Below are 25563 nucleotides of genomic sequence, written 5' to 3'. Positions count from 1 at the left end.
TAGTTGCTGGGTTTAACCTTACACCCTTTTTTGAACGATGGTGTAACATTTGCAATTCTCCAGTCCTCTGGCACCACCCCTGTAGCTAAGGAGGTTTGAAAGATTATGGCCTGTACCGCCGCGATTTCCTCCTTAACCTCCCTCAGTATCCTAGGATGCATCCCATCTGGTCCTGGTGACTAATCAACTTTAAGTACAGACAGCCTTTCTAGTACCTCCTCTTTATCAATTTTTATCTCATCCAGTATCTCCAATATTTATCCCTCAATAAACATAACAAAAACAGATTATCTGGTCATTATCACATTGCTGTTTGTGGGACAAATTGGCTGCCACGTTCTCTAAGTTACAACAGTGACCACACTCCAAAAGTACTTCATTGGCTGTAAAGCGCTTTGAGACGTCCAGTGGTCGTGAAAGGCGCTATATAAAAAATGCAAGTCTTGCAAGTCTTAATGGCCCAGAAATTCGGGTCGGGGGCTTCCTGCGGGTGTAAGCACCCGATCTGCACTTACCTTGCGCGCCGGCAGTTGAGCTCTGGGCTCCCGTGGAATTACGATCCTGGGCCTGCTCCAGCTGCCGGCGCGCAGTGCTTGCGTATCCCAGGGGCGCAGTTAGTGCGATACGTCCCCTGGGATCACATGGGCCATGGGCAGCCAATCGAAGGAGGGAAAAGCCCATTCATAAGATTGACAGGAAGACCTGTCAAAACCTATAAATACTATGGCCCCAAAATAGCAGTTAACCTTCAAATAATTTTTTTTTTTAAATAAACTATAAATTACATTAAATAACTATTTTAAACAATAATTTAAATTTTTGAAAAAAATAATTTTATATTCTAACGGGGCTAAAAATAAACTTACCTTGCTTTAAAGTATTTAAAAATAATAAACCTGTGGAAAAAATGTGTTAATTTTAATTAATTGACCACTGACCTTGTAAAAAGCAGGCCTTATGCCTGCTTTTTACATTTCTAAATCCTGCAGGCTTACGATCCCGGGAAAACCTGCAAAAAAAACCTAAGTTCAAAGCGCACGCGCCGCCTCTCCCGCGGGCGCGTTTGACCTCTGAACCCCTTCGTTCAGAGGATCGGAAGTGCCGGTTTCCCGCGCATGCGCAGTGCATGCAGAAAACCGGCACTTCCATTCGGCCTACGGGTGAGTACCCCGTGCGTACTCACCCGTGGAGTCCCGAATTTCTGGGCCATTGTTTTTTTGTATTGTTTTTTCCTCAATTGAAGAGCAAATAAGAGATTGAAATGGGGGATGAGGGCAGAGATATGATGCACCTTAATAAAGGTTAAATCACATTGGATGCAACATCAATTTTACTAAAGGTTTTGTATTTCTTTCTCAAAAGTATTTTCATCATACGTAACAAAAAGTTTAGTTCAGGAACAACAACTAGTACAAAAATGATACAATACAATAAGCAGATTTAAAAGGGGAATTATTCGTCCAGGTGAGTTTCTGCGCACCAATGAGATAGGTGGTGCTGTACTATGATCCTTGGCAATGGAGGACACTGGCAGTTTTTCTTCTTTTGAGCTTCCTGCTGCTGCACCGCTGTCGACATTCGCGTATTGCACACTGGAATCACTTTGGGAAATCGATATTCCAGTTTTCTGTTCAATCCAGTCACCATATGTGCTTGTGCTTGCATAAACACCGGGCTTAAAACGCTGTGCACAGCCTTTTCCCCAGCTAACTATTCCAACCACGTAATACCGATCTGAACCTTTAGCCTCACATGACAGAGGTCCACCGCTATCACCCTGAGGAAAAACAAAGCCAGACCAGTATCTGTAAGTGTAGCCGCTTTCCAGACACATTTTATGCATTCTGTTGAGTAAGGTCAAGTATTTCAAGATCCGTTTATTTTATCTCTCTTGATTTAGTTTGTTTTTAAATATGTAGACACAAATAATAATTAGACACAAAATCAACATCCAAAAGTAATCTTCAGATAATCAAAACTGTCTATCAACAAACTCCAGCTGAACTAGTAAATGGGTCTGCCATTATGCTTACATAACAGTTCGCAGTGTTAAAAAATGTGTACTTTTGTTGTTCAGCCCACATATTGTTGCTGAGTTAAATATCCTATCCTCACAGATCTACTGATGACTGAAATATTTAGATATGTAACACTTCCTTAGAGCTGACACTAGAATGTACCTACAGACCATTAGCCCTCATGCAGATCCATGCCCACGTAGGGTTTTTGAGATATGATCCTTGTAATGACCCAGGCATGGGTCAATCAGCCATGCAATCCACAAACAAGGAATATATCTTACACACAAACCCACAGAAAATATTCTGCAGAATAAATTATTTCTTCCTGAAGTAATTGCACCTGTCAAGCGCTACGCCTTTGGGCCTATAGCCATCTCTGATCCAACACATCAATTACCCTCCAGCTTACCTTCATTCCCTTACCTTACTGCCAGCCCCAGCCCTGGCCCTTAAACCCTCTGCTCCATGGCAATCCAGAATTCATGTTTTCTCTGCAGCTCCAGCTTATGGAGGACCTGATACCTCCTCAATGCTATTCTAGGAAATGAGAAAGGTCACCGACCTGAAACGTTAACTCTGTTTCTCTCCTCACAGATGCTACCTGACCTGCTGAGTATTTCCGGTATTTTCTGCTTATATTTCAGATTTCCAACATCAGCAGTATTTTGCCTTTGTAACTTTCTATTCTGGACAGCATATATCCTAACCTGAGCATGGAGAACAACCTGCACTATCCCTCCTGGGAAGAGCAAGCACAATAACTATGAACATACTCCCTCACCTCCATCATCTATTGCAGATACTTTCAGTTAGGTTCCCATTTCAGCAATTCCAAAACCTCAACAGGTGCATGTCCAGATTTTTATGGACAGGCAAGAAACCAAAAATACACATCAAAACCTCCAAGTCCCCAAACAGAAAGGAGGGCTTAGCCTTCCCAATCTCGAGCATTACTAGTGAGGTGGCCCAATTCTGTATATTATGGCCTGGAACCTAGCTTACTCATGTGACCCATGACTGGGTTCAGAAACCACAGCTTCCAAAGCAGCCTACGTATACAGCCTGTGCTTCCTAGACTGCCTGCGAAGACCATTAGAGACTTGTAAACACCCAATAATAACAGCAATACTACCAGCCTGGAAAGACACCTATATCTCTGTGAAAATATCACAGGCCTATGAACCCAACCTGATGCAACAGTGAACTCACAAATGCATTCCACTGGGGGCAAGTTCCAAACCTGGCATGAGAAAGGCTAGGCCAACTCCTGGACAGATTGTCTCCTTCGAAAGTTGCTGGATAAATTCTGCTTCCCCATTGTGACCAACATTCCTGTCTCCAAATTAAACACTTCCTCCAGGACCCAGCCATACTGCAAAAGTTCTAAGGGCCAAACCTCATTCCCCCCACCCCGCCCCCCAGCCCACACCAGAGCATTTCCTCCACCATGCTAACAGACACATGCTAACATATTTCCAAACTAAGCTCAATATTTGTTGCCAGATCAAAAAGACAACACAAAAAGCCTGAAAGGGGTTGGGGGACAAGGACTGGACTGCCAGATAGTAGTGGAAGGATGGAGACAAGTATGGAAGCAGATCCTCATAACTACCAGCTGCAGCAGAATATGTGAGGACTAGCTGAGGATAATACATATGCCACAATTTTGTGAGACAGGTAAAAAATTAGGTTGTATCAGCCCATGGCACAGGTTAACCTGTAGTGCCAGCTCATGCAGATGGTGAGCTATGTCTAATTATGTATTAGGAGTCCACCCCCCCCCCCACACTGCTACCTAATTTGAATAGGCTACAGGCACAGGAAACGCTTGCCCAGAAAGCTAGCGCACCTGAAAAAACAAGCACGTGAGACATATTCCATTGAGTCAGGAGTGTGATGGAATATTCTCCACTTGCCTGGATGAGTGCAGCTCCAACAACACTCAAGAAGCTCGACACCATCCAGGACAAAGCAGCCCGCTTGATTGGCACCCCATCCACCACCTTAAACATTCGCTCCCTCCACCTCCGGCGCACCGTGGCTGCAGTGTGTACCATCTACAAGATGCATTGCAGCAACTCGCCAAGGCTTCTTCGACAGCACATCCCAAACCAGCGATCTCTACTATCTAGAAGGACAAGGGTACCAGGCGCATGGGAACACCACCACCTCCAAATTCCCCTCCAAGTCACACAACATCCTGACTTAGACATATATCATCGTTCCTTCATCGTCGCTGGGTCAAAATCCTGGAACTCCCTCCCTAACAGCATTGTGGGAATACCTTCACCACACGGACTGCAGCGGTTCAAGAAGGCGGCTCACCATCACTTTCTCAAGGGCAATTAGGGATGGGCAATAAATGCTGGCCTTGCCGGCGATGCCCACATCCCAGGAACAAATTTAAAAAAATTGGGGGTGAGGGTAATTAAGGGTATATAGGAGTAATAGCTTTTGAGTTTTATGGGCTACCTACTCCCTTTCCTTTACTCAGAGGAAGAGTAATGTACAATGTGAGAGTCATAGCTAGTGCGTCCTCTAATCCCCCAGACACGGGCAGGCTGCATAATGTGCGCACAATCCTCGCACCAGTGTTCTACTATGCCGTCCTGATACGTGTTGCTCTGTGCTCGGAGTGCAGAAGCAGCAAAATTATCCAATATTACTGCTGCGTTATTGCTAGTGTGTTATACGCATAATACCGCACTGTGAGAAAAACGGAATGTACTGCTTCTGGTTCATCCATGCTGCAAAATTGTGGGATGCAAGCAGTTTTGCAGCTTGCAAACATAAAAGAACCTGGCATCTTCGCTCTGTCTATGTATTTATTAATTCTCATAAATTGCCAGTGGGGGGGAGCTGATTAAAAATATATATATTACGAAGTTAGCTCTAGGCATATGATAAAGAGGTATTCTATACTTATCAAACAAGGAAATTGTGTTTTACCTGACAGGCATCAATGCCTCCACCTGCAAAACCTGCACAGATCATTTTATCAGTTACTTGATGGCCGTACCAGTTGTTCTGTTGGCAGGTTTCTAATGGAATCAGCTTAACTCCAGCCTCCTGAAGTATATGTGATGGTTTGCCTAATAAAAAATAAGGAGAAATTCATTCTGTATTGCAAAACTAACATACATGTTAACATAATTTTCATCAGTCCAATCGGAAGTATAAATGAATAATCTACCTATCTATACTGTAAAATAGTAAAAGTCCACACTATTTTCTAATATCCAAAGTAAGATTTCAAAACAAATAAAATCATCAAAAATTTTATATTTCACAATAAGATGCATTATGTTTAGCCACTGGGGTGTTTTGATTGTTCTTTAGTGACTTTAATGAACGTTTTACACGTAAACCTCAGGCTTACCCGAAAGCCTGGCTTTGGCCTTGATATTTTTATCCAGAGCTGTGATTCAAGTAGCTGATGGCAGATCCTGAGATCTGAGTATGTGCAATGTGCATAATTTCCCTAGACAGATAGAGACAGGAGAGTGTGTTTTATCATCTTAATTTGAGTTTTAAAGAGAAAAAAAAGCAATGTAATTACATTTTGAAAGCCTCTTCGGCAAACAGAAAGACTCTATTCATCTTCACCTACATTTTGTTGTTATTTATCCCATCACAAATTACCCTGAAAAGGTGGTGGGTGCTCTTCTCTTTGCAGTCCTTGTGGTGATAGTGTGCTCATGACATTGCTGCTGTTATCCTCCTCATGGTAGAAGTCACAGGGAAGGGAAGTCTTGCTGAAATAATCTTGGTAAGTTACGGCAGTTCATCCTATAGATCGTACATACTGTAGCCATAGTATGCCGGTGGTGGAGCGGTGGATATTGAGTCCAGTGAGAGGGGCACTGAACAAATGAACTGATATGTGCTGGATGGTATTGTGTTTGTTGAGTGTTGTTGCAGTTACACCCATACAAGCAAGAGGTGAGCATTCCATCACATTCCTGGCTTGAGTCTTCTAGATGGTGAACAGGCTTTGAGGGATCAGGAAGTGTGCTACTGATTGCAGAGCACCCAGTCTCTTCCCTGCGCTTGTATCTCTGGCGTTTTTATGGCTGGTCCAGTTCAGCTTCTGGTCAATGATGACCCCAAGATGTTAATGGTGGGTGACTCAGTGATGGTGGTGCTATTGAAGATCTGGGGGGATATAGCCATGCTCTCTCTGTTCAATTTGGTCATTCCCTGGAACTGATGTTACCTGCTACTTGTCAGTCAAGCCTGGATGTTATCCAGGTCCTGTTATAGGCTGGTATGGGCTGCTTCATTATTGGAGGAGTTGTGAATGGAGCTGAACATTGCAGAATCTTCAATGGGCAGCCCCACTCCTGACGTTATGATGGAGGGTAGAGGTCATTGATGTAGCAAATGTAGATGGTTGGGTCAAAGATGCTTCCCTGAGCAACTTCTACAGTGATGTCCTGGGACTGGGCTCCAAAAACCACAACATCTGCCTTTGTGTTTCCTATGATTTCAGCCACTGGAAAATTTCCCCCTTTGACCCCCCCCCCCCAACTGATCTTAGTTTTGCTAGCTCTCCTTGGTCCCATACTTGGTCAAAGCTGCCTTGATGTCAAGGGCAGCTAATCTCCTCTAGCATTCAGCTCTTGCATCGATCCCTGGATTAGGATTGTGGTGAGGTCTGTGTGTTTCTGGCAGAATGCAAACTGAGCATCAGTGAGCAGGTATTTGGTGTGTAGGTGCCACTTGATGGCATTACTGATGACTCCTTCCATCACTTTAATGATGATTGGGAAGAGGCTGATAGAGCATTAATTGTCCAGGTTTTTTGTGGAAGGGACATACATGGGCAATCTTCCACACTGGTGAGCAGATGCCATAACTGTACTGGAACAGCTTGGCTAGGGGAATGGCTAACTCTGGATACCTGGGATGTCATCAGGGCCCATAGCCTTTGCTATGTCCAGTGCACTCACCTGCTTCTTGATGTCACCTGAAGTGAACCAAATAGACTAGACCCTAACATCGATAATGGTGGGAGAAAGCTGAATAGGATTGTCCACTTGCCACTTTTGGCTGAAGACACATTTCAGCCTTGCCTCTTGTACTCATGTACCTCAAGGACGGAGGCTCATGGATAAATGCCCTTAATGAAATCAAACAGTTTATTCTCCAGCTCATGCCATTGCGATCTGCTAGTAATATCTTAAAACTCTTGTGTATTGTGCATACTTCCTGTAAGTGTAACATTTACTTCCTGTAACACTTTGCTGATCACATTTTGTTGAAACACTCCTTTTTAAAAATAAAATGGGAAATCTGCCAGTAATATATTAAGTCTTGTGTATGTGCATAATTCCTATAAATGTCGCACGGACATCCTATAAAACTTTCCTGTCATGTCAATTTTCATCATGCTTTTCCTGCCCTGAGTGTCAGACTTTTCTGTCTCTTCATCTTACTTAGCTCTGATTGGGTCTCCCAAGCTTGAGCTCCAAGGTAGGTGATGCTGTTGTTAACTTATCTCTGAGTATCTCCAAATTATACTGAATAGCAACATTCAGGAGAAACAAAGAGCAGAGCTCCCAAGTTTTATACCAGTGATGAATAGTTGTCTAGAGAGCCAATCTGCCCCACTTACTACACCCAATCCAATGGCACAGTATTATGTGGCCATGTTAGTGTGCATCTGGATGGTATTAGGTTATATAAAGGCATGAACATTATATGAGTGGTGTTGGAAACATAGAAACATAGAAAAATAAGAGCAATCTCACATGCAGCTGCCATCTGTTTTCTCCTAAGGAGAGAATCATTGGTGAGCCTGGGTGAAAGGGCTTACCTCTGGACAGTGATTGTCAGTGTTTGATAGCACCTCAATGCTGTCAAACACTGACAATTCAACTGTCAAAGAATTATGGTGCCTGTCACTTTAACAAAACCGGCAGATGAAGCGTCATGCACTGATGTCATCTGATACCGGCTTTCCCTTAATTGGCCGGCAAGCCCGCAGGGCGGGCTTAACAAGGCCACTCAAGGGAAAACAGCATCAGGTCGTCAGACGTCGCTGGGGGCAGGACTAGAACCCGGAAACCAGCAGTCCCACCCCCAACGTGCCTCTTCAGGTAAGATCCTGGCCTAAGTCTCCATTTTGCTCTTTTACCACCACCAGAATATTTATCAGCATTAGTTAAAATGTAAAGTGCCAAGTTCTTGCTCACTGAAGCAATAGATTTGGATAATTCCAACGAGCTTCTGATTTGTGTCAACTTGCCACCAGCAATAAGTTAAGATGCTGTTTGTTGGCATTTGCAGAATTTCCACTTAGACAGTAAGTAAAAGCATTTTCCACCACATTACTGTCCATGGTGCCGTAATGCCTGTAAGGCTGGAAATGTCAGCTGTTTGTTCAGGGAGTTTCATTTTCACAAGCGAAGGCAGCTGCGCATATTTTGCTTTTTCTGCAGCAGTTGCCCCATCTAGTGGCACAGTTGACCTTGCACTGGCACTGCAGACAGTTCCAGTACAGCATGGGAGCTAAAAGCTATGCCATGGCATTTGAAACCCACCGAGCATTGCCAGCCAGTGTCCATTATCCTCAGGTAAAAGTCCAAATACTGTTGAGTGGCATGAAGCCAGTTGAACACCTAACTTAAAATTGAGAAAGTGTCTATCAAAGGCATTTGTAAGACTTTTAAAGTAACAATTCATATCAAAAGCTCATTCAAAGATAATATGACTCCTCTACCATACAAAAGTGACACAAGCTATACATGTGCTTTGGCTGCATAGTGGAAATATTAGACAGATCTTCAACAGATCTAAATAATCAGTCATTCTCACCATCCATTTTGCCATTCCCACTCTACTAAATCAACTATCAGCAGTGCCACTTCCAGAGAGAATATGGATTCTTGGTATGACCACTGATATGCCTTGACCAACATTTCTGGCAGCAGAGTCTACAGTATTGAAGCAATGTTTTTCAATGCACACCAGTCTTAATGAGAAACTCAATTGACCCAAGCAGATGCAATATTTTGGGCACAAGCTGCCAGATTTGAGTCAGTCCTTCACAGGACAACTCTACTGGGATTTAGATTCTTTACAAAATATGCATGTAAATGCCGCCTCACAGTCTGATTCTACCTATTCCGTCGCTGTGGCATTTCATCACCACAATAGGCTTTCTTTGGTCTCAAAAACCATCTGCAAGATACACTTCTTTCTCTTCTAATAAGTTTTCCTTAGAATCAAACATGTTTACATTATGCAGAGGATTGGTTAAGTGTGTAAATGTTATCATTGATCCACCATTGATTTTGGTCATTCAAGAAAGGTATCAAATGGATTTGGTGGTTGACATTGAATTCCTTTAATGATTTTTTGCAGGAAGAAAGTGATCAAAGTAGCATAATGGGCCTTGAAGATCACTCCATAGGAAACACCTTCATCAATGTGAGTAGTTCTTTGAAGTCGGATTTTGCTTACAGCTTGCAATGTTACTCATTTGTTCACCCCAATATCAGGCTTGGTTGAAGACACTGATGGGAATGCAGTGAAGTTTCTACAAATAGTGATTACTTCAGCTTGAGTTTTGAAATCAAATTACAGAGATGTATGATTTAAAATAGTCCTGACAATTTGACAACACTTAGTTCATGTCAATCATCTTTCATCTCTCTAAGCTGCAGGGACACAATGGGGGGCCATTTTTACTTTGCCGCCTGGGTTAAATCAATGTAATGAAAATCGGGGGGTGGGGGAGGGGGAGGGTGTCTGCAATAGCTGGGCAATCCCTTCCGCCATGTTAACACCCAGGCAACAAAGTTAAAAATGACCCCCCCCCCCCCCCCCCCATGGCAAAAATCATGATTTTTTGTATATGGGGTACCTAGCTTCTTTCTTTCTGACATGGAACATACATAGTTAAAAAACAGGTTTATTCTCAGAAATATACCGACCTTGTTTTGCTATACATTGCCCCAGAATATAAGTGTGAAGGTTAATTTTCTCATTGCACTCCACTTTGCATTGGAGCCTAACCCTCCAGTACAGCATAAATAGAAAATTGCAGGCACTGGCCAGAACTTTCCATCCATTAAATTTTAGCGGGTCGGGACTAGATGCAAGGAGGATGTTCCCGATGGTCGGGGAGTCCAGAACCAGGGGTCACAGTCTAAGGATAAGGGGTAGGCCTTTTAGGACAGAAATGAGGAGGAATTTCTTCACCCAGAGAGTGGTGAACCTGTGGAATTCTCTACCACAGAAGGCAGTAGAGGCCAATTCATTAAATATATTCAAGAAGGAGTTGGATATATTTCTTAAGGCTAAAGGGATCAAGGGATATGGGGAGAAAGCAGGTACCGGGTACTGAACTTGGTTGATCAGCCATGATCGCATTGAATGGCGGAGCAGGCTCGAGGGGCCAAATGGCCTACTCCTGCTCCTATCTTCTATGTTTCTATGGGACACACTGTCAACCTGCCCGAACGCGCCTTTCCCAATATTGGGTCTGTCAGCGCTGAGCAGACCCGCCACCAGCGGCGGGCGACCCAATTAAACTCATTAGCATCTAGTTGACAGAGCATTAACAGGTTTTTTTAACTTACCTTTTCACTTTAACGTCAGGCCATGGGGTCCACGCTGTTCGGGGACCAAATCTGTCAACCTGAGGCGGGAGTTCAGTGGCCATTGCTCCAGCTGATTGACAGCTTCAAATGTACAGTAAAAGCTCCCACCTGACAGATCATCACTTTCCTCAGCCACAAGCTGTTTCTCAGCCCATTTCCAGCACAGATTCTGCAGGCTTTCCACTTTCCATCCACTCTTACCTCATTAGAAGAACTCTCTCACCATTGGCAGAATGCTTCTGTCATCTCTACTTGACCTGCCATCTATTCCATCAACATGGGTGCCCTTTATACTGTCTCACCTTGGTCCTCAGAATACGACCACGATCAGCCCCAACACCAGCAGCACCAGGCACACCAGCAGCACCAACAACAACATCAACCATCTCCGCAATCACCTGATGCTGCACAGGGCACAGGGCATCAGCACCTGGGTATATTGCTACCCGAGAGGCCAGGGATGGCCTCACCATGGCCAGATTCACTTCACTTGATGCTGTACACACTGGCTGCCACATGATGCACCAAGTTGGCACCACCCCATACCAACACCATAAAGCATCCCTACAATGACCAAGTCATTCCTTTCACACTCACCACTATTGCGGGGGTACCGTTATGTCTCACTATTCACTGCAACTCACTAAGCCACACCAAAGGTGCACACAAATCTGTCCAAGAACGGAAAGTGTTGAAAATAAAGGTTTCAATGTTTGACAGTGCACTAACAGAAACTTTACATGAACATTGCATAAAACACCCAAGTGCCTACCCTTGTGTGTTGTTAGTTGGTATGATTGCACTAGGATAAGGGTGAGTGTGAGGGGTGGCTAGTGAGATGAGGATGTGATAATATAGATAGAAAGGGATGGGTGGACATGCAAGGTAAGTTGGTGTGAGTAAGGATGTGCAGGGGTAGGGTAGGGAAGGCAGAGTGATGGGGATGTGATGAGAAGCATAGCATGATGAGGTTGAGTGTGGCTTTGTACCAACGTTTCATGATCTAATGAGATCATTGAAAGGTTTGCAGCACTGCACCTAGATCCTCCTGATGACATCCCTGCTGGTGCCCTCCTGTGCAATGTGCAACCAGGCTGTGTTGGTCTCCTGGGGAGGTCTCTTCCGTCCATGTGAAGGGAAGAGGACCTCCCTGCATGCTGTGACTCCCTCCATAAGCATATGGAGGGAGTCATGGGAGAGCCTGGGTGCAGCCGTGCACCTCTGTGCAGTGATTGTCAGTGTTTGCAGCACCTCAATGCTGTAGACCACTGACAGCACAAATGTCAAAATAAAGTTGGCCATGGTCCCTTTAAGGAAACCGGCTGATGACGTGTCATGAATGACGTCACCAGACTTGCTTCCTCTAATTGGCCTGGGAAACACGCTGGGCAGGCTTAACAAGCCCAATCAATGGAAAATCTTTTTTCCAGAGCGGGATGGATCCAGCAGCGGGGTTGGGACCCGCCACCAGCATTGCCTGCCCCGGACATGCTTAGGTGAGGAAAATCCAGCCCATAAGTTTTGCTATCACAGTGTCGCCTTTTGTTTATAACTCTTAATAACTGATTTGGACATCATTCTGAGATTATTTCTTAGGACTTCATCGGAATACCTTAAGCATACAATTAACTTTTAAATGAACGTCACTTCAGATTTTTTTATTTGCTTATGGGATGTGGGCGATGCTGGTTGCCCATCCCTAATTGCCCTTGAGAAGGTTGTGAGGTACTCCAAAAACATATTCCCTCATATCTTATCATTCTTTACAGGAAATGCAAGTTATCTGAGTGACATGTTTATAATCAATCTATACAAATACATTTCCTTATCTTTTATATGAATACTACACACACAAACCCTGTGAATATATATCGTGTGGTGCAGTTTGTAATCAGAGCCACAGATCAGTATTATTATGATCAATAAACGTTTAACAAACATTAAAAATATTTTACCAATTACATACTTTGTTTTAAATGTGTTGCAGAAATGCTAGTACAGTAAACTCTTTCGTATCCGGCACCTACGGGACCAGGATGGTGTCGGTTGATGAAAAATCCCGGATAACAGAGGTAGGAAATTTTTAACACAAAAAAAATAAAAACCACGGACTAACTCGGCCATCGCAGGAAACTTGTACTCGGAAAAACGAAAAATGGATGGATTCTGCAATATTACCGGTGATCTATTTTGCCGGTTATTAAAAAATTCTGGATGATTAAGTGCCGTTTAAACGAGAGTTTACTGTACTTTTTAACACTCTTTACAATTCATATGTACAGGGGGAGGATGCAATATCATAATCATCATGTTGCCAACTGCAACATAAGATGATCACATCTCTACAGACATAGTTATTGCATGACTGATCACATCTGGAGCTGTACTTTTTTTGTTTAAGCAAATAATGAGATAACAAATTAAAAATGGTATTTAAAGAGTTGCTCGGCAGAAGGTATGGTCTCTGCTGGAGTGTCAGCTTCCCCATTGGCCAGCGTAGCTGCTCCGTGGTGGCTTTTCAGAGCAAGCTAACCTGGGAGTTAAGCCTGTCCCCAAAACTTTTTAACGTGTCCCTTAAAAGTGATTTTGTGTGCTCTCTATATAAAATATTCTTCTTCTTAGGCAGAATATAAAATATTACTGGTAAGGATACTACCATTTTGTTCCATAAGTCCCCATCCTGTAACGTGACAATGGTTCCACTTGTCAATATGAAATTTGCCTGGTTTTGGTAAACATGCCGGTCTGACGTAGTCCCCAAATGGGATTGCTTTGTTCACTTTAAGCACCGCCACATCATTTTTCACCGGGGCATAGTTCTCGTGTATTATTAAGGCATCTATTTTCCGAGTTACTGTCCATCTATCGGGCCTTCCCAGTTCTCTCAGTCCCATCACAGCTCTCCAGATATTTTTGTTACTAGCACAATAGAAAAGAAAACAACTTTAATGATGAAACCAAAATCATTTACACAACTGAGTGGGTTCCTATTTGTGGCAGTAAAGCCAAAGGAGCAACAATAGGGCTACACAGTGTCTGCAATTAACATCACAGAAACATTCATGATCAGTATTTTTGTAATAAAATCTATATAAAATTAGTCTTTCGTGGTTTGCATTAACTACTACTGCAACTAAGTAGATATTTGAATTCCTTTATGCCATCTAGCAGGAGGCAAAGTCAGGATTCATTGAATGGAGTAACTAGAAAATGATAATACAGTCAACTAATTGGCACTCAAACAGCCATTTTTATTGAAAAAGGCCTCAGAGTGAAGCAGGAAATGTTACATTGGTGCAGTAGCAGGGTTCTCTTTGGAGGTTATTGTTATGTTCATTAATAACTAGACATTCTTATTATGAACAGCTAGCTTCTAGCTAGTCATTTATTCAGTACACATTCTCTAGGTACAGCATCTGTAGAGATTCAGCATGTGTACTTCTGTGTGCAGGCAGCCATCTTGACTACTGCCTTGTGGGTAGCCTAGTGCATCGTGGGTAGTGTAGTCTTAAACACATACAACCAAACATACAGCTCTACACAGCTCTATGGCTCCATCTAGTGTACCACTCTAGAATGACATGTTATTGATCATTACATCCCCCTTTCTTTGAGGTTAACAAAATCAATATCAATCAACTTTCAAGAAAAACGATAAAGATGATATCAGTAACACTTTTGTTAGTACTCTATAAACATAAACATTTTCACAACAGTCAATACATTTTCAATATAGTTTTTCTTTGTACTCCAAGATTAAGTCTATCAGGCTTTTTTACTACACGTGTGGATCTTCTCAACACGGGTAAGTCTGATGTGTTTTCATGAGATTGTTCTGGTGGTGAATGACAAGATTCAGTTGCGGCATTGTCATCAATCTGCTGTTGGATAGTTTCTTGTGTTTTTAGGAGGGAATGGCGGTTCCTCCTGAGAATCTGTCCTTCCTCAGTTCTAACAGTGTATGACCTTGGTCGTACTTCCTCAAGAACTGTAGCTTTCCTGTTCCATGCATCTGGATCCTCAATCCTGACAACATCATCCCTTGTCAAGAGTTTTAGAGTTTTGGATGACTTGTCATAGTATGATTTCTGTTTCAGCTTTAACAGTTGAAGTCTCTGTCTTAGTTCCTTACTTTGCTTTTCTTTTGCACAGCAGGGTAGCGTGGTGCGCAACTTGCAACCCATTAGTAGTTCAGCAGGTGAAGAACCACAGTCTAAAGGTGAGGCTCGGTAGCTCAGCAGGGCGAGATAAGGATCAGACTTGCTTTCTGTCGCTTTCTTCAGTAGCTGCTTGAGAACTTGAACACCTTTCTCTGCCTTACCATTTGACTGAGCATACAAAGGACTGGATGTGATGTGCTGAAAGTCATAATGTGCTGCAAACTGTTGCCACTCCTTACAGTTGAAGCACGGACCATTGTCGCTAACGGCAATCCTGGGAATTCCATGTCTGGCGAAGATGGATTTCACATGCATTATGACACTGCTTGCTGTGGTGCTTGAGAGCAGCGCCATCTCAGGATAGTTAGAATAGTAGTCAATCACTATTAGATATTCTTTACCATTCAAATGAAAGAGGTCCATACCAACCTTTTGCCATGGTGCCGTTGGTAAGTCAGCTACTATCATTGGTTCCTTTGTTTGTTTGTTTTGGTGTTTCTGACATGTCTCACATTTGCCTATCATGTTCTCAATGTCCTTATTTATGCCAGGCCAATAAACAGTGTCTCTTGCTCTCCTTTTGCATTTTTCAATTCCGAGGTGTCCTTCATGAATCCTTTTGAGCATGTCTTGACGTAGAGCCTGCAGAATGACTATTCTGTTCTGTTTTAGTAATAGTCCACTTGCGACACTCAATTCTGACCTTGTGAAAATATTTTGGACAGGAACCTTTTGGCCAACCATGATGAATGTTCTCTATTACTGTTTGTAACACTGTATCTTTTACTGTTTCTTCTGCTATATGCTTTGATTTTGTGTCTGACATGGGCAGCGCAGCAGTGACCATACTCACATGAACATCCACGTCTTCTTCAGTAGAGCTCACATGACTCATTGTGGGTGCTCGGGATAGTGCATCTGCTAACACTATGTATTTGCCTGGTGTGTAGATCAGTTCAAAGTCATATCTTTGCAGCTTCATCATGAGTCATTGAATCCTTGGAGACATCTCATTCAGGTTCTTTTTTATGATGGCAACTGTGAAGGTGGGAAGTCCATATATGTAGCCATGAAACTTTTCTAGTCCAACTACCAAGCCTAGACATTCCTTTTCAATCTGGGCGTATCGACACTCAGAATCAGTCATAGACCTGGAGGCATAGGCAACGGGCTTCCAATCTTCACCCTCTGCTTGTAGCAAGACCGCGCCTAGGCCATCTTTTGATGCATCCGTTGACACTTTGATTCTCTTTGTTGGGTCAAAGAAAGTGAGTACAGGTGTGGTTGTCAGCACTGTTTTGAGCTTCATCCACTCTTGTTCATGTCTTTCTGTCCATGCGAACTCATTTGTTTTATGTAGCAGGTCTCGCAGACAGGTTGTCTTGGCTGACAAGTTAGGAATGAACTTTCCAATGAAGTTTATCATCCCCATGACGCGTAGTACTCCTTTTTTGTCAGTTGGTCGGGGCATTTTGAGTATGACGTTTACTTTTTCCATATCTGGCTCTATTCCTTTACCAGATAGAATATCTCCTAGGAAAGTGACTTCCTGGATGCCAAACTGACACTTGGCTTTGTTGAGCTTCAGTCCATTCCAGCGTATGCTCTGTAGCACTTTAGTCAGTCGCTCATTGTGTTCTTTCAGTGTGGAGCCCCAGATGATGATGTCATCAACATAGACCCGGACTCCTTCCAGACCTTCAATTATGTGTTCCATCGCTCTATGAAAGATTTCAGATGCAGATATTATCCTGAAAGGCATTCTGAGGAAACAATACCTGCCAAATGGTGTGTTGAAGGTACAGTATTTGGTGCTCTCTTCATCCAGTTTTAGTTGCCAAAATCCTTGTGAGGCATCGAGCTTTGTAAAGTATCTGGCACCTGACATTTCACTGGTGATTTCTTCTCGCTTGGGAATCTGGTAGTGTTCACGTTTTATGTTTGCATTTAAGTCCTTTGGATCCATGCATATTCTTGATCATTGTTTTTTTTCTTTACACATACCATGGAGTTAACCCAGTCTGTTGGCTCTTCGACTTTCCTGATGACTCCTAGTGTGGTCATTCTGTCCAGTTCTTTCTTGAGCCGGTCACGCAGGGGTGCTGGAACTCTTCGTGGAGCATGTACCACTGGCTGAGCATCCTCCTTTAGCTGGATCTTGTAAGTGAATGGTAGAACTCCAAATCCTTTGAACACATCCTGGAAATTACTCACTACAGAATCCACTGAGTCATCTGGTCTGCTTATGGCACAGTTTATACGGTAGACTCTCTTGACCAGTTCTAAGTCTTCACAAGCTTTGTCACCTAGTAGTGAATCAAGTCCTTCAGCCACAACAGAAAACATGAGATGATGCACTTTGTCTTTGACTGTCACTTTAAGTCTGCATACACCTAAGCTATCTATTTTCTGTCCATTATAGTTCTTCAGTAGTACTGACGTTTTTTGTATTTTGGGCTTTTCTTTCATATTTTTAATGTCACTCATACTGATTAAGTTTGCTTTTGCCCCAGTGTCTAGTTTCAATGTAACTAATGCTCCATTTACCTGCACTGGGATCATCCATTTGTCCTCTTTTACTGCATTGACGTTATGTTCAGCATTGTCCATATCTGAGGGCTGCACATTTTCTGTATCCTTTTTGATATTGTCACATGACACCATTCATACAAAAAATGTCTCACTTAAATCAGTGTCCTCAATCATATTAACTCGGACTTGTTGCCCGTTCTTTGTTTTTACTTTTGAAAAGCATTGTTTGGCAAAGTGATTCTTTCCATGACATTTTGTGCACATTTTTTCAAACGCTGGGCATTGTCTTAACTGGTGTTTGTAACCACAACGTTTACAATTAAAAATTCCTTCCTCCGATTGCTTTTCATTTCTGTTCTGCCCATGTTTCTTTCCTTTGTAGGACACAGCACCGACAGCAGCACTGACTACAATCGCATCATTATTGATTTCACTGAAAGTCTTCGTATGCTTTTGAGCTAGCTCGCTGGCTTGGCATATTTTCACAGCATTTTCCAATGTTAGTTCGGTTTCACTCAACAGACGTTCCCTGACCTTTTTATCATGAATACCAAACACAATTTGGTCACGAATCATGGATGCTTTCAGCTCAGAGAAATTACATGTCTGTGCTTTCAGTTTCAGATCAGTCACAAAGCTATCAAAAGTCTCATTTTGCTGCTGTGTCCTTGAACAGAACACATACCTCTCATAGGTTTCATTCTTTTTGGGAGAACAATGTGTATCAAATTTCTTAGCACATCGTCTAATTTGTTTCTGTTCTCCTCTGGATTAAATACAAATGTATTAAATACCTCTATCGCCTGTGGGCCTGCAACCGTGAGCAGCAATGTTATTTTCCTTGCGTCTGGCTTCGTACCGAACCCGATGGCAGCAATGTAGAGTTCTAATTGTTGTTTGAAAGTCCGCCAATTGTAGTCGACATTTCCCGTGAGATTCAAAAACTCCGGTGGCTTCAAATTCTCCATGTCGCGTTTCACAATTTTGAGCAGATCTTCACCAATCCTGGTACCATGTTATGTTCATAATGAACAGCTAGCTTCTAGCTAGTCATTTATTCAGTACACGTTCTCTAGGTACAGCATCTGTAGAGATTCAGCATGTATACTTCTGTGTGCAGGCAGCCATCTTGACTACTGCCTTGTAGGTAGCCTAGTGCATCGTGGGTAGTGTAGTCTTAAACACATACAACCAAACATACAGCTCTATACAGCTCTACGGCTCCATCTAGTGTACCACTCTAGAATGACATGTTATTGATCATTACAGTTATGGTTAGGACTTTGCCCTGCTCCCACCCTTTAGTAAATGTGCCCTGGGAGAACTCCATGGTGACCGTGGATACAAAAAAACAAGAGTAAAACTTCTCAAGTACTCCCCAACCAGCAGAAATAGTTTCTCTCTATCTAACCTATCATTTCCCCTTAATATCTTGAGATCTTCGATCAAATTACCCCTTAACTTTCTAAATTCCAGGGAATACAACTCTAACTTGCGTAAACTCGTAATTTAACCCTTGGAGTCCAGATATCATTCTGGTGAATCTGCACTGCTCTCCATCTAAGGCCAATACAGGAAACTTTGTGCTATCCGGCACCCACGGGACCGAGCTGCTGCCGTTGCCTCAAAACTTCCGTACTCTCCAGAGTTAATGTTGAGAGATACGGAGATTCTTATCTCCGTATTTGACAACAAACACTGTTGCTTAGCAACAGCTTCTAAACACTCGGGTGTGGCCCTAAAGCTCTGTAGCTGAAGCTGTTGCTATAGCTACAGACCTTGCACAGCTTGACTGTTCAAACAAAGCAAAAAAATCAAACAAAAAGAATAAAAAACGGCTGCTGATTTTTGCCGGTGGCTCCAGATTGCCAGATAGCTCACCTCCGGATAGCACAAAGTTTCCTGTATATACTTCCCAAGGTGTGGTGCCCAGAACTGCTCACGTACGAAAGGTCATCGACCTGAAACGTTAACTCTGTTTCTCTCTTCACAGATGCTACCTGACCTGCTGAGTATCTCCAGCATTTTCTGTTTTTATTTCAAGAGTGAAGTTATGAAACACTTCTACACACAAAGGGTGATAGAAATTTCGAATGCTCTTCCGCAAACGGCAAATGATGCTAGGTCAATGGCTAATTTTAAATCTAAGATTGATAGAGTTTTGTTAACCAAAGGTATTAAGGGATATGGGGCAAAGGCGGGTATATGGAGTTAGGTCACAGATCAGCCATGATCTCATTGAATGACAGAACAGGCTCGAGGGGCTGAATGGCCTACTCCTGTTTCTATGGTCCTATGGTGGGGAACTTGGACACCCATTTGCCTGCCTGATTCTATTTTCCCGCAAGCCTTTGAATGGGCGTCCAGCACTTTATGTAAGTAAGGGTTCTATGCCAGTTGTAGGACCCTGATTTTAATTTTTGTGGAGAAATTGACATGTTAGTCTCACTTTTTTCAGGAGCTGAGAGGTCTAAACAGCGGTCCTTAAAGGGATCGTTAGATGTCGCTCCAAAAAGGGAAGTTCTTTTTTTTTTTTAAAGATTTTAGTGGGGCCAGGAGGAACATTCAGGCCCGCTGCTGGCCTGTTCTTGTTCTCCCTCTCCCCCAGGATCCGCTCTGCGCTTCCCCCTGCCCTGCTCCCTCCACCCGCCCCCCGCAAAAGGCCATACAGAAGCCGGTCAATTTTCAGGGCACCAAACTGATGAGCTGCAGCTGAGCGTCCATTTGGCACCCGTGGGTATAATTTAAATGAACCCAAAAATGATAATGGTTAGGGTCTCCTGACTTACCTTGGGTGGGCATTGTGAGCCCGTTCGGATCTGAAATAAAAATCTCCCCCTTGTACTTTACAAGCAATTTTCCTAGAACAATGCAAGGCAACCACAATTTGTAAATTAATTTATTCATTTATTAATTATGAGAAAAATGCAGGTATATTCAAGGGATTGTTTATTTGGCAAATACCGCACATAACCTTGTACTGAGAAATAGCCATTATTTACATTTTTCATATATTGTGTAATTTATTATAAATAATTAGAGGAGTTGCATTTCTTTTCTTTATGTGTATCTGAGAAAGATCACAGAAATGTCAGTTGATATTTATATACAGGAAACTCTTTGGTATCCGGCACCGACGGGATCGGGATGATGCCGGTTGATTAAAAATTCCGGATAAGGAAGAAGGGACATGGAGTGACAATGGCCCAAGGTACGAGAGCCCCATTTCACAGCCAGAAGTGCTGGAGCCCCGTAACACAGCCAGAAGTGCTGGAGCCCCAATCACACAGCCAGAAGTGCTGGAGCCCCGTAACACAGCCAAAAGTGCTGGAGCCCCAATTACACAGCCAGAAGTGCTGGAGCCCCGTAACACAGCCAGAAGTGCTGGAGCCCCGTAACACAGCCAGAAGTGCTGCAGCCCCGTAACACAGGTACAGGGGACCCGGTTACACAACCAGAGGTGCAGGAGCCATGGTTACACGGCAAAAGGTACGAGATCCCCGGTTACACAGCCGCAATTATACAGTATACGGAAGTCTCAAAACCTACTCCTGAATTTTGCCGGTTATTAGAGAATTCCAGATAATTAGGTGCCGTTTAAACGAGAGTTTCCTGTAGTGCTTTTAACATTAAAACATTACCTAAGCTTCATCACAGTATATGAGAAAAATTGATCATAAACCTTTGTCAGGGGATTAAGAGAGGTGGCCAATGCTTGGTTGTAGAGATAGGTTTTCAGGAGCCTTTTAAAGGCAGAGATAAAAGTAGAGAGGCTAAGGGATTTAAGGAGGGAGTTCAGAGAGTAGGGCTGTGCCAGCATGGTAGAGTGGAAGATGGTGCAGTGAACAAAAGATCAGTCAGAAGCCTCCAGGACAGGGGATGAGCATAAAGCTGGTTATGGTTGAAGAGCTAGGGCTAGGAAGGCCATGCAAGGGATTTGTAGATGAGAATGAGAATTTTAAATTTGATGCATTGGAGGACATGAAGTCAGTGTAGGTCCTACACTGAGGTGGTGATGGTCAAACAGAACTTACCGTGAGACAGAATATGAGCGGAGGTGTATTGAAAAGTTGGAGATTCTTGAGGTTGAAGATTGGGAAGCAGAAAATTGGATAAATTGACTCTAGATGTGACAAATTATAGATAAAGGTTTTGGCAATGTGGGTGAGATGAGGAGTAGAGTGGAGGCAGCTAACATTGCAAAAATGGAAATAAGTGTTTTGGTGATGACTAGGTCATGAGGTGTGATATTACGGTCAAGGTTGAAATGGATAATAAGGTTTTTTATTAGCCTAGTTCAGCTTTGGTGAGCAGCCAGGGAAGGGGATGGAATCAGTGTCAAGGGAGCAGAGTTTTTAGGGTGTAATGGGTTTGGTTTTGCTGTTGTTCATGTAAAGTCTGTGGGTTGTTTAGTTAATTAATACACAGACTACCAGAGTAACTTAAAACAGGACTTTACTATTCGAAGGTCAGGGCGAATCTGCCAAATAAATCCTGACACAGCACTTATATACCGGTGTGGTCACCGTCGGTATTACAGTATACAGAAGCCAACAAAGTAGTGCCACACCTAAAATAGTTCTCTTAAAGGTGAACGGTTACATACAATGGTTTTCTTAAAGGTAGATGGATACATACACTACAATCCTCCCTTTTTAGCTTACAACATACTTAGTCCCCCATTAAACATAACATATATTCAACTTCATGTAAAACAATTCACAGGTATAATCTATGCAGGAAACAGTTTACAGATTCAGTCTCTGCGGGAACAGTTCACAGATTCAGTCTCTGGTCTTGACTCGGTCCGAACAACATCTCTGCGGTGTAGCCGGTTCACATTGCTAGCGTGACTCATCCAATAGTCTTTCCCTTGACTTAACAGCTTGAACTTCCGTCCTGCTGAACCAGCAGTGCTGACTTTTACAAACAGCTGGACTGCCTTGGTAATTTTTCCTACTTGCCAACTGATTTGGCTCCCTTCGTAGGGCCCACGTACATGATCTGGTAGAAGTGATAATGATTTAGATGGTTATCACCTTCTGCTTCGTCTTTTTCTTTTCTGCTTCTTGGAGACTCTCGGGGCTCCCTTATCAGCTGCCAGCTGTAGCACCACCATCTCCCTATGTTCCTTAGACTTTAAGTGCTTCATCCTGATTTCTGCACTTTGGGAGTTTTCATCACAAGCTGGGCAGACCAAGTCCTCGTAATATTCCGTGTCACTCAACAGGCCATGGTAATATTCGGTGTCGTCCTGAACTAATCTAGCGAGAGGGCCTGCTACTTCTTCCTTACCCAACTGGACGTTAGCCGACTGTTGTTCCCTCCCTAGACATCTTTCCTGAAGAGACTTCTTCATGCGTTCATATTCATCCCGCTCTTCCTGGGTTTCCTGCAAATCCTTCACTAATGACCTCATTTGTGATTTCAACACTTCCCCTTCCATCGGGGATTGATTGATCGGGCTATTCAATCCTTCTACTGGAGCAGCTGTTTCAACATTCTGTTGTTCACATAGATGTGATTCAGCGTACTTTTGGCATCCCAGTAAAATCTGTGTTGCAACCTCAGCTATTTCCATAACTTTTGAGAGCTCCGAACTCCTTCCCTTTGAAGATTGAAACTCGTGTTCAGATTGTTCCCATTGCAGAGTCTTGTCCCTCAGCATATGAAGGAGTTGGCTGACTGTTAACTCTTCCACGGGAACACTGTGGATCAGAGTCTTCTCCATTTCATCCACCTTTTCCTCCAATGCTTTCACCTTCTTTTCCTCTTGTACTTTGGCTTTCAGCGCTCGGAGAAGTTGCGCCTTGATGCTCTCTAGCTCATGTTCAGGGGCCATTCTTACAGTCTCTGTGTTTCTTACAGTTTCCTTTTCTTCCACTGAAAGGATTCCCAGTTGAATCTGTTCTTCAAGTTGTTGAACCTCGGTCATTGCCGCCTCATATTTGTCTTGGGTTTCCTTCAATATTTTTATGAGTTCTTGGACATCTTGTCTTTCATGTTCTGCCATGTCTTTCACCTCTAATTTCTCATCTATGGATGGAACTTCTACCGATGAGTCTGTCTTGGCCTTGAGCTCATCAAGAATTTCCTGCAGCCTTTGGATTTCTTGCTCGTGTTCAACCTTTAGTTGCTCATATGCTTCTACTGAAACTAGCTTTTCGGAGGTTGCCGAGTTAATCCCCTCCAGGATTGTAGCCTGGGCCTGTTCATACTGTTCCTTCAACTTCTCAAACTCTGCTTGTAAGGAGTCGTAGAGAAGAACGGGAATAAAATCCTGGCTTCCTGAAGATTCCTCTTCATTTGCTCCTTCCTGCAAATATTCTAACTCCTGAACAGCATAAGGGAGATGTGATCGGTAATTGGTCACAATGGCTCTATGGTCGCTCTCTGCTTGAGCTAGCTGCTTCTGTTGTCTTTCCAGATTCTCCCATTCGGTGTCATAGAACTTTTTCATTGTTTTCATCTCTTGTTCGAGATGGTAACTCACTTGTTCTACTTGCTGTCGTAATTTGAAATAAAGTTGAGTCCGAGCTCGGTGTTCGTCAGTCATGGATATGTCCGTAAACTGAACAGACTCAGAATTCTCTGTCAAACTATGTTGTCGTTGTTCGGTGGAGTTCTGTTCTGAAACTTTGTTCTTCTCTGGAGCATAAGCCTTTATGCATGCCTTCGTTCTTCCAACCTTAGTCGGCAAGTCCATTTTAGCCTTGTCTTTCATATTTGGGTTGGTCTTATCGTCATCCGTTTCAGAATCTGAGCTGATTGTCTGCACCGAGTCCTCACTCGTTATGGCTTTTAGATAGTGCCATTCCATGTCTATTTTCTTGATCCACTCCCGTCCCAGAAGTGGTGGTCCTCCCTCAGGTAGTACGTATAAGTTCATTCTTGGGTGTTCTTTACCCCCATCTCTCACCTTGACTCTTATCTTCCCCATGGGGTATACTTTATGCCCCGTGTATGTCTGCAATACGAACTTGGTATCTCTTAAGGGTATATGTGAGAATAGCCGGTGGTAATCCCTTCGATTTATGACTGATAGAGCTGACCCAGTGTCCAACTCCATTTTCACTTGGACTCCAGCTATTTTTAGCATGACCCAGATAGTTTGTAGGTCAGCTTCCTTACTCACATTGTGAATTCTCAGACTGCCCAGCTCCTGGCCGTTTGGGTCTGAGTCCGAATTCTGTTCGTCTGAACTCTTCTCAGCCACCTTGTGTACCTTGTTGTACTTTTCCTGTGATGGCTTCCTTTGGTTGTTGGTCTTCTTCCCTGACCGGCATACCTTAGCTATGTGACCCAGTTTGCCACATTTCCTACATTCCTGGTTCTTAAACCAGCATTGGTTCTGGTCGTGTGTTGTCTTCCCACAACGATAGCATTTTGTTGTGCTCGAGGTAATTTGATCCACACTGAGTGCCGCTGCCTTTAGCTGCATTTCCGCAGTTCCCTTCGCTGCGGCTTCGTGCGATGCTGCAATAAGGACAGCCCTGTCAAGTGTAAGGTCGTTCTCTTCGAGTAGTCGCTTTTGCGTTCCTTCCTTTGACAACCCGCACACGAACTTGTCTCGCAATGCCTCTGTCAGATTCCCTCCAAACTGGCAGTGTTTCGCTAGTCTACGCAGTTCGACCAAGTATTCTGCGTTGCTTTCGTCTTTCCGTTGCGTTCTCGCATAGAATTTGAATCGTTCCGCCAACATCAACGGTGTGGGGTTCAAGTGATCCTTCAGAACAGTCACAATATCATCGAAAGTCTGATCCGCCGGTTTAGCTGGTGCTAGTAGATGCTTCAAGAGCCCGTATGTCTTCGCGCCCATCGAGTTTAGCAAGGTTATAGCTTTGTCATCTTCTTCTATTTTATTGGCCTCACAATAGATCTCAATGCGTTCCACATACGTGGCCCAGTCTTCTACCTCGGAATTAAAATCGTTGATGTTACCACGCTTAGGCATCTTCCTCTCTTCCTGATAACACCACGGATTATTTCTTTAAATTTTCTTTTTTTTTCTTCAAGATGGCGGTTCCCGCGAAAATGGCGGTTTCCCGCGCTTATCTTCTCTCCCCGCCCACTTCAATGGCGGTTCCCCGCTTCTGTCTTCTTCTCCGCCTAATGGCGGCTTCCCGCGTTTCTTCCCCTGGCGGGAGGGGTACACTTTCCCCATGGGCGACGGCCGCTGGCTTTCAGGTTCACAGCCTGCGCGTCGGCTTCAGTGCTTTCCCTTTTCTCGGCAGGGCAACC

At 43.4% G+C, this 25563-nt stretch overlaps 1 protein-coding gene and 1 long non-coding RNA gene across 2 annotated transcripts in view; one reads left to right on the top strand and one right to left on the bottom strand.

Annotated features, from left to right (window-relative positions):
• Window positions 1–1320: 1320 nt before the first annotated feature.
• LOC147102197 (acrosin-like) overlaps window positions 1321–25563 on the bottom strand; it is a 39029-nt gene continuing 14786 nt past the window's right edge. Inside the window, exons 3-5 of the mRNA XM_085964489.1 lie at window positions 13287–13549; window positions 4971–5113; window positions 1321–1777 (exon numbers count right to left, since the gene is read on the bottom strand). Of these exons, the coding sequence (XP_085820615.1) occupies window positions 1394–1777; window positions 4971–5113; window positions 13287–13549 (790 nt within the window). The 3' untranslated portion in view covers window positions 1321–1393. The remainder of the gene's footprint in view (window positions 1778–4970; window positions 5114–13286; window positions 13550–25563) is intronic.
• Window positions 8041–14004, top strand: LOC147102198 (uncharacterized). Its single transcript, XR_015073228.1, has 3 exons — window positions 8041–8122; window positions 9390–9455; window positions 12618–14004. It is a non-coding gene; the product is annotated as an uncharacterized LOC147102198 (long non-coding RNA).

The sequence above is a fragment of the Somniosus microcephalus genome, chromosome 22 (genome assembly GCF_052327205.1).
Source record: "Somniosus microcephalus isolate GS21.2 chromosome 22, FLI_Smic_1.0, whole genome shotgun sequence".
NCBI classification, from domain to species: Eukaryota; Metazoa; Chordata; class Chondrichthyes; order Squaliformes; family Somniosidae; genus Somniosus; species Somniosus microcephalus.
This window is presented reverse-complemented; position numbering and strand designations above follow the sequence as displayed.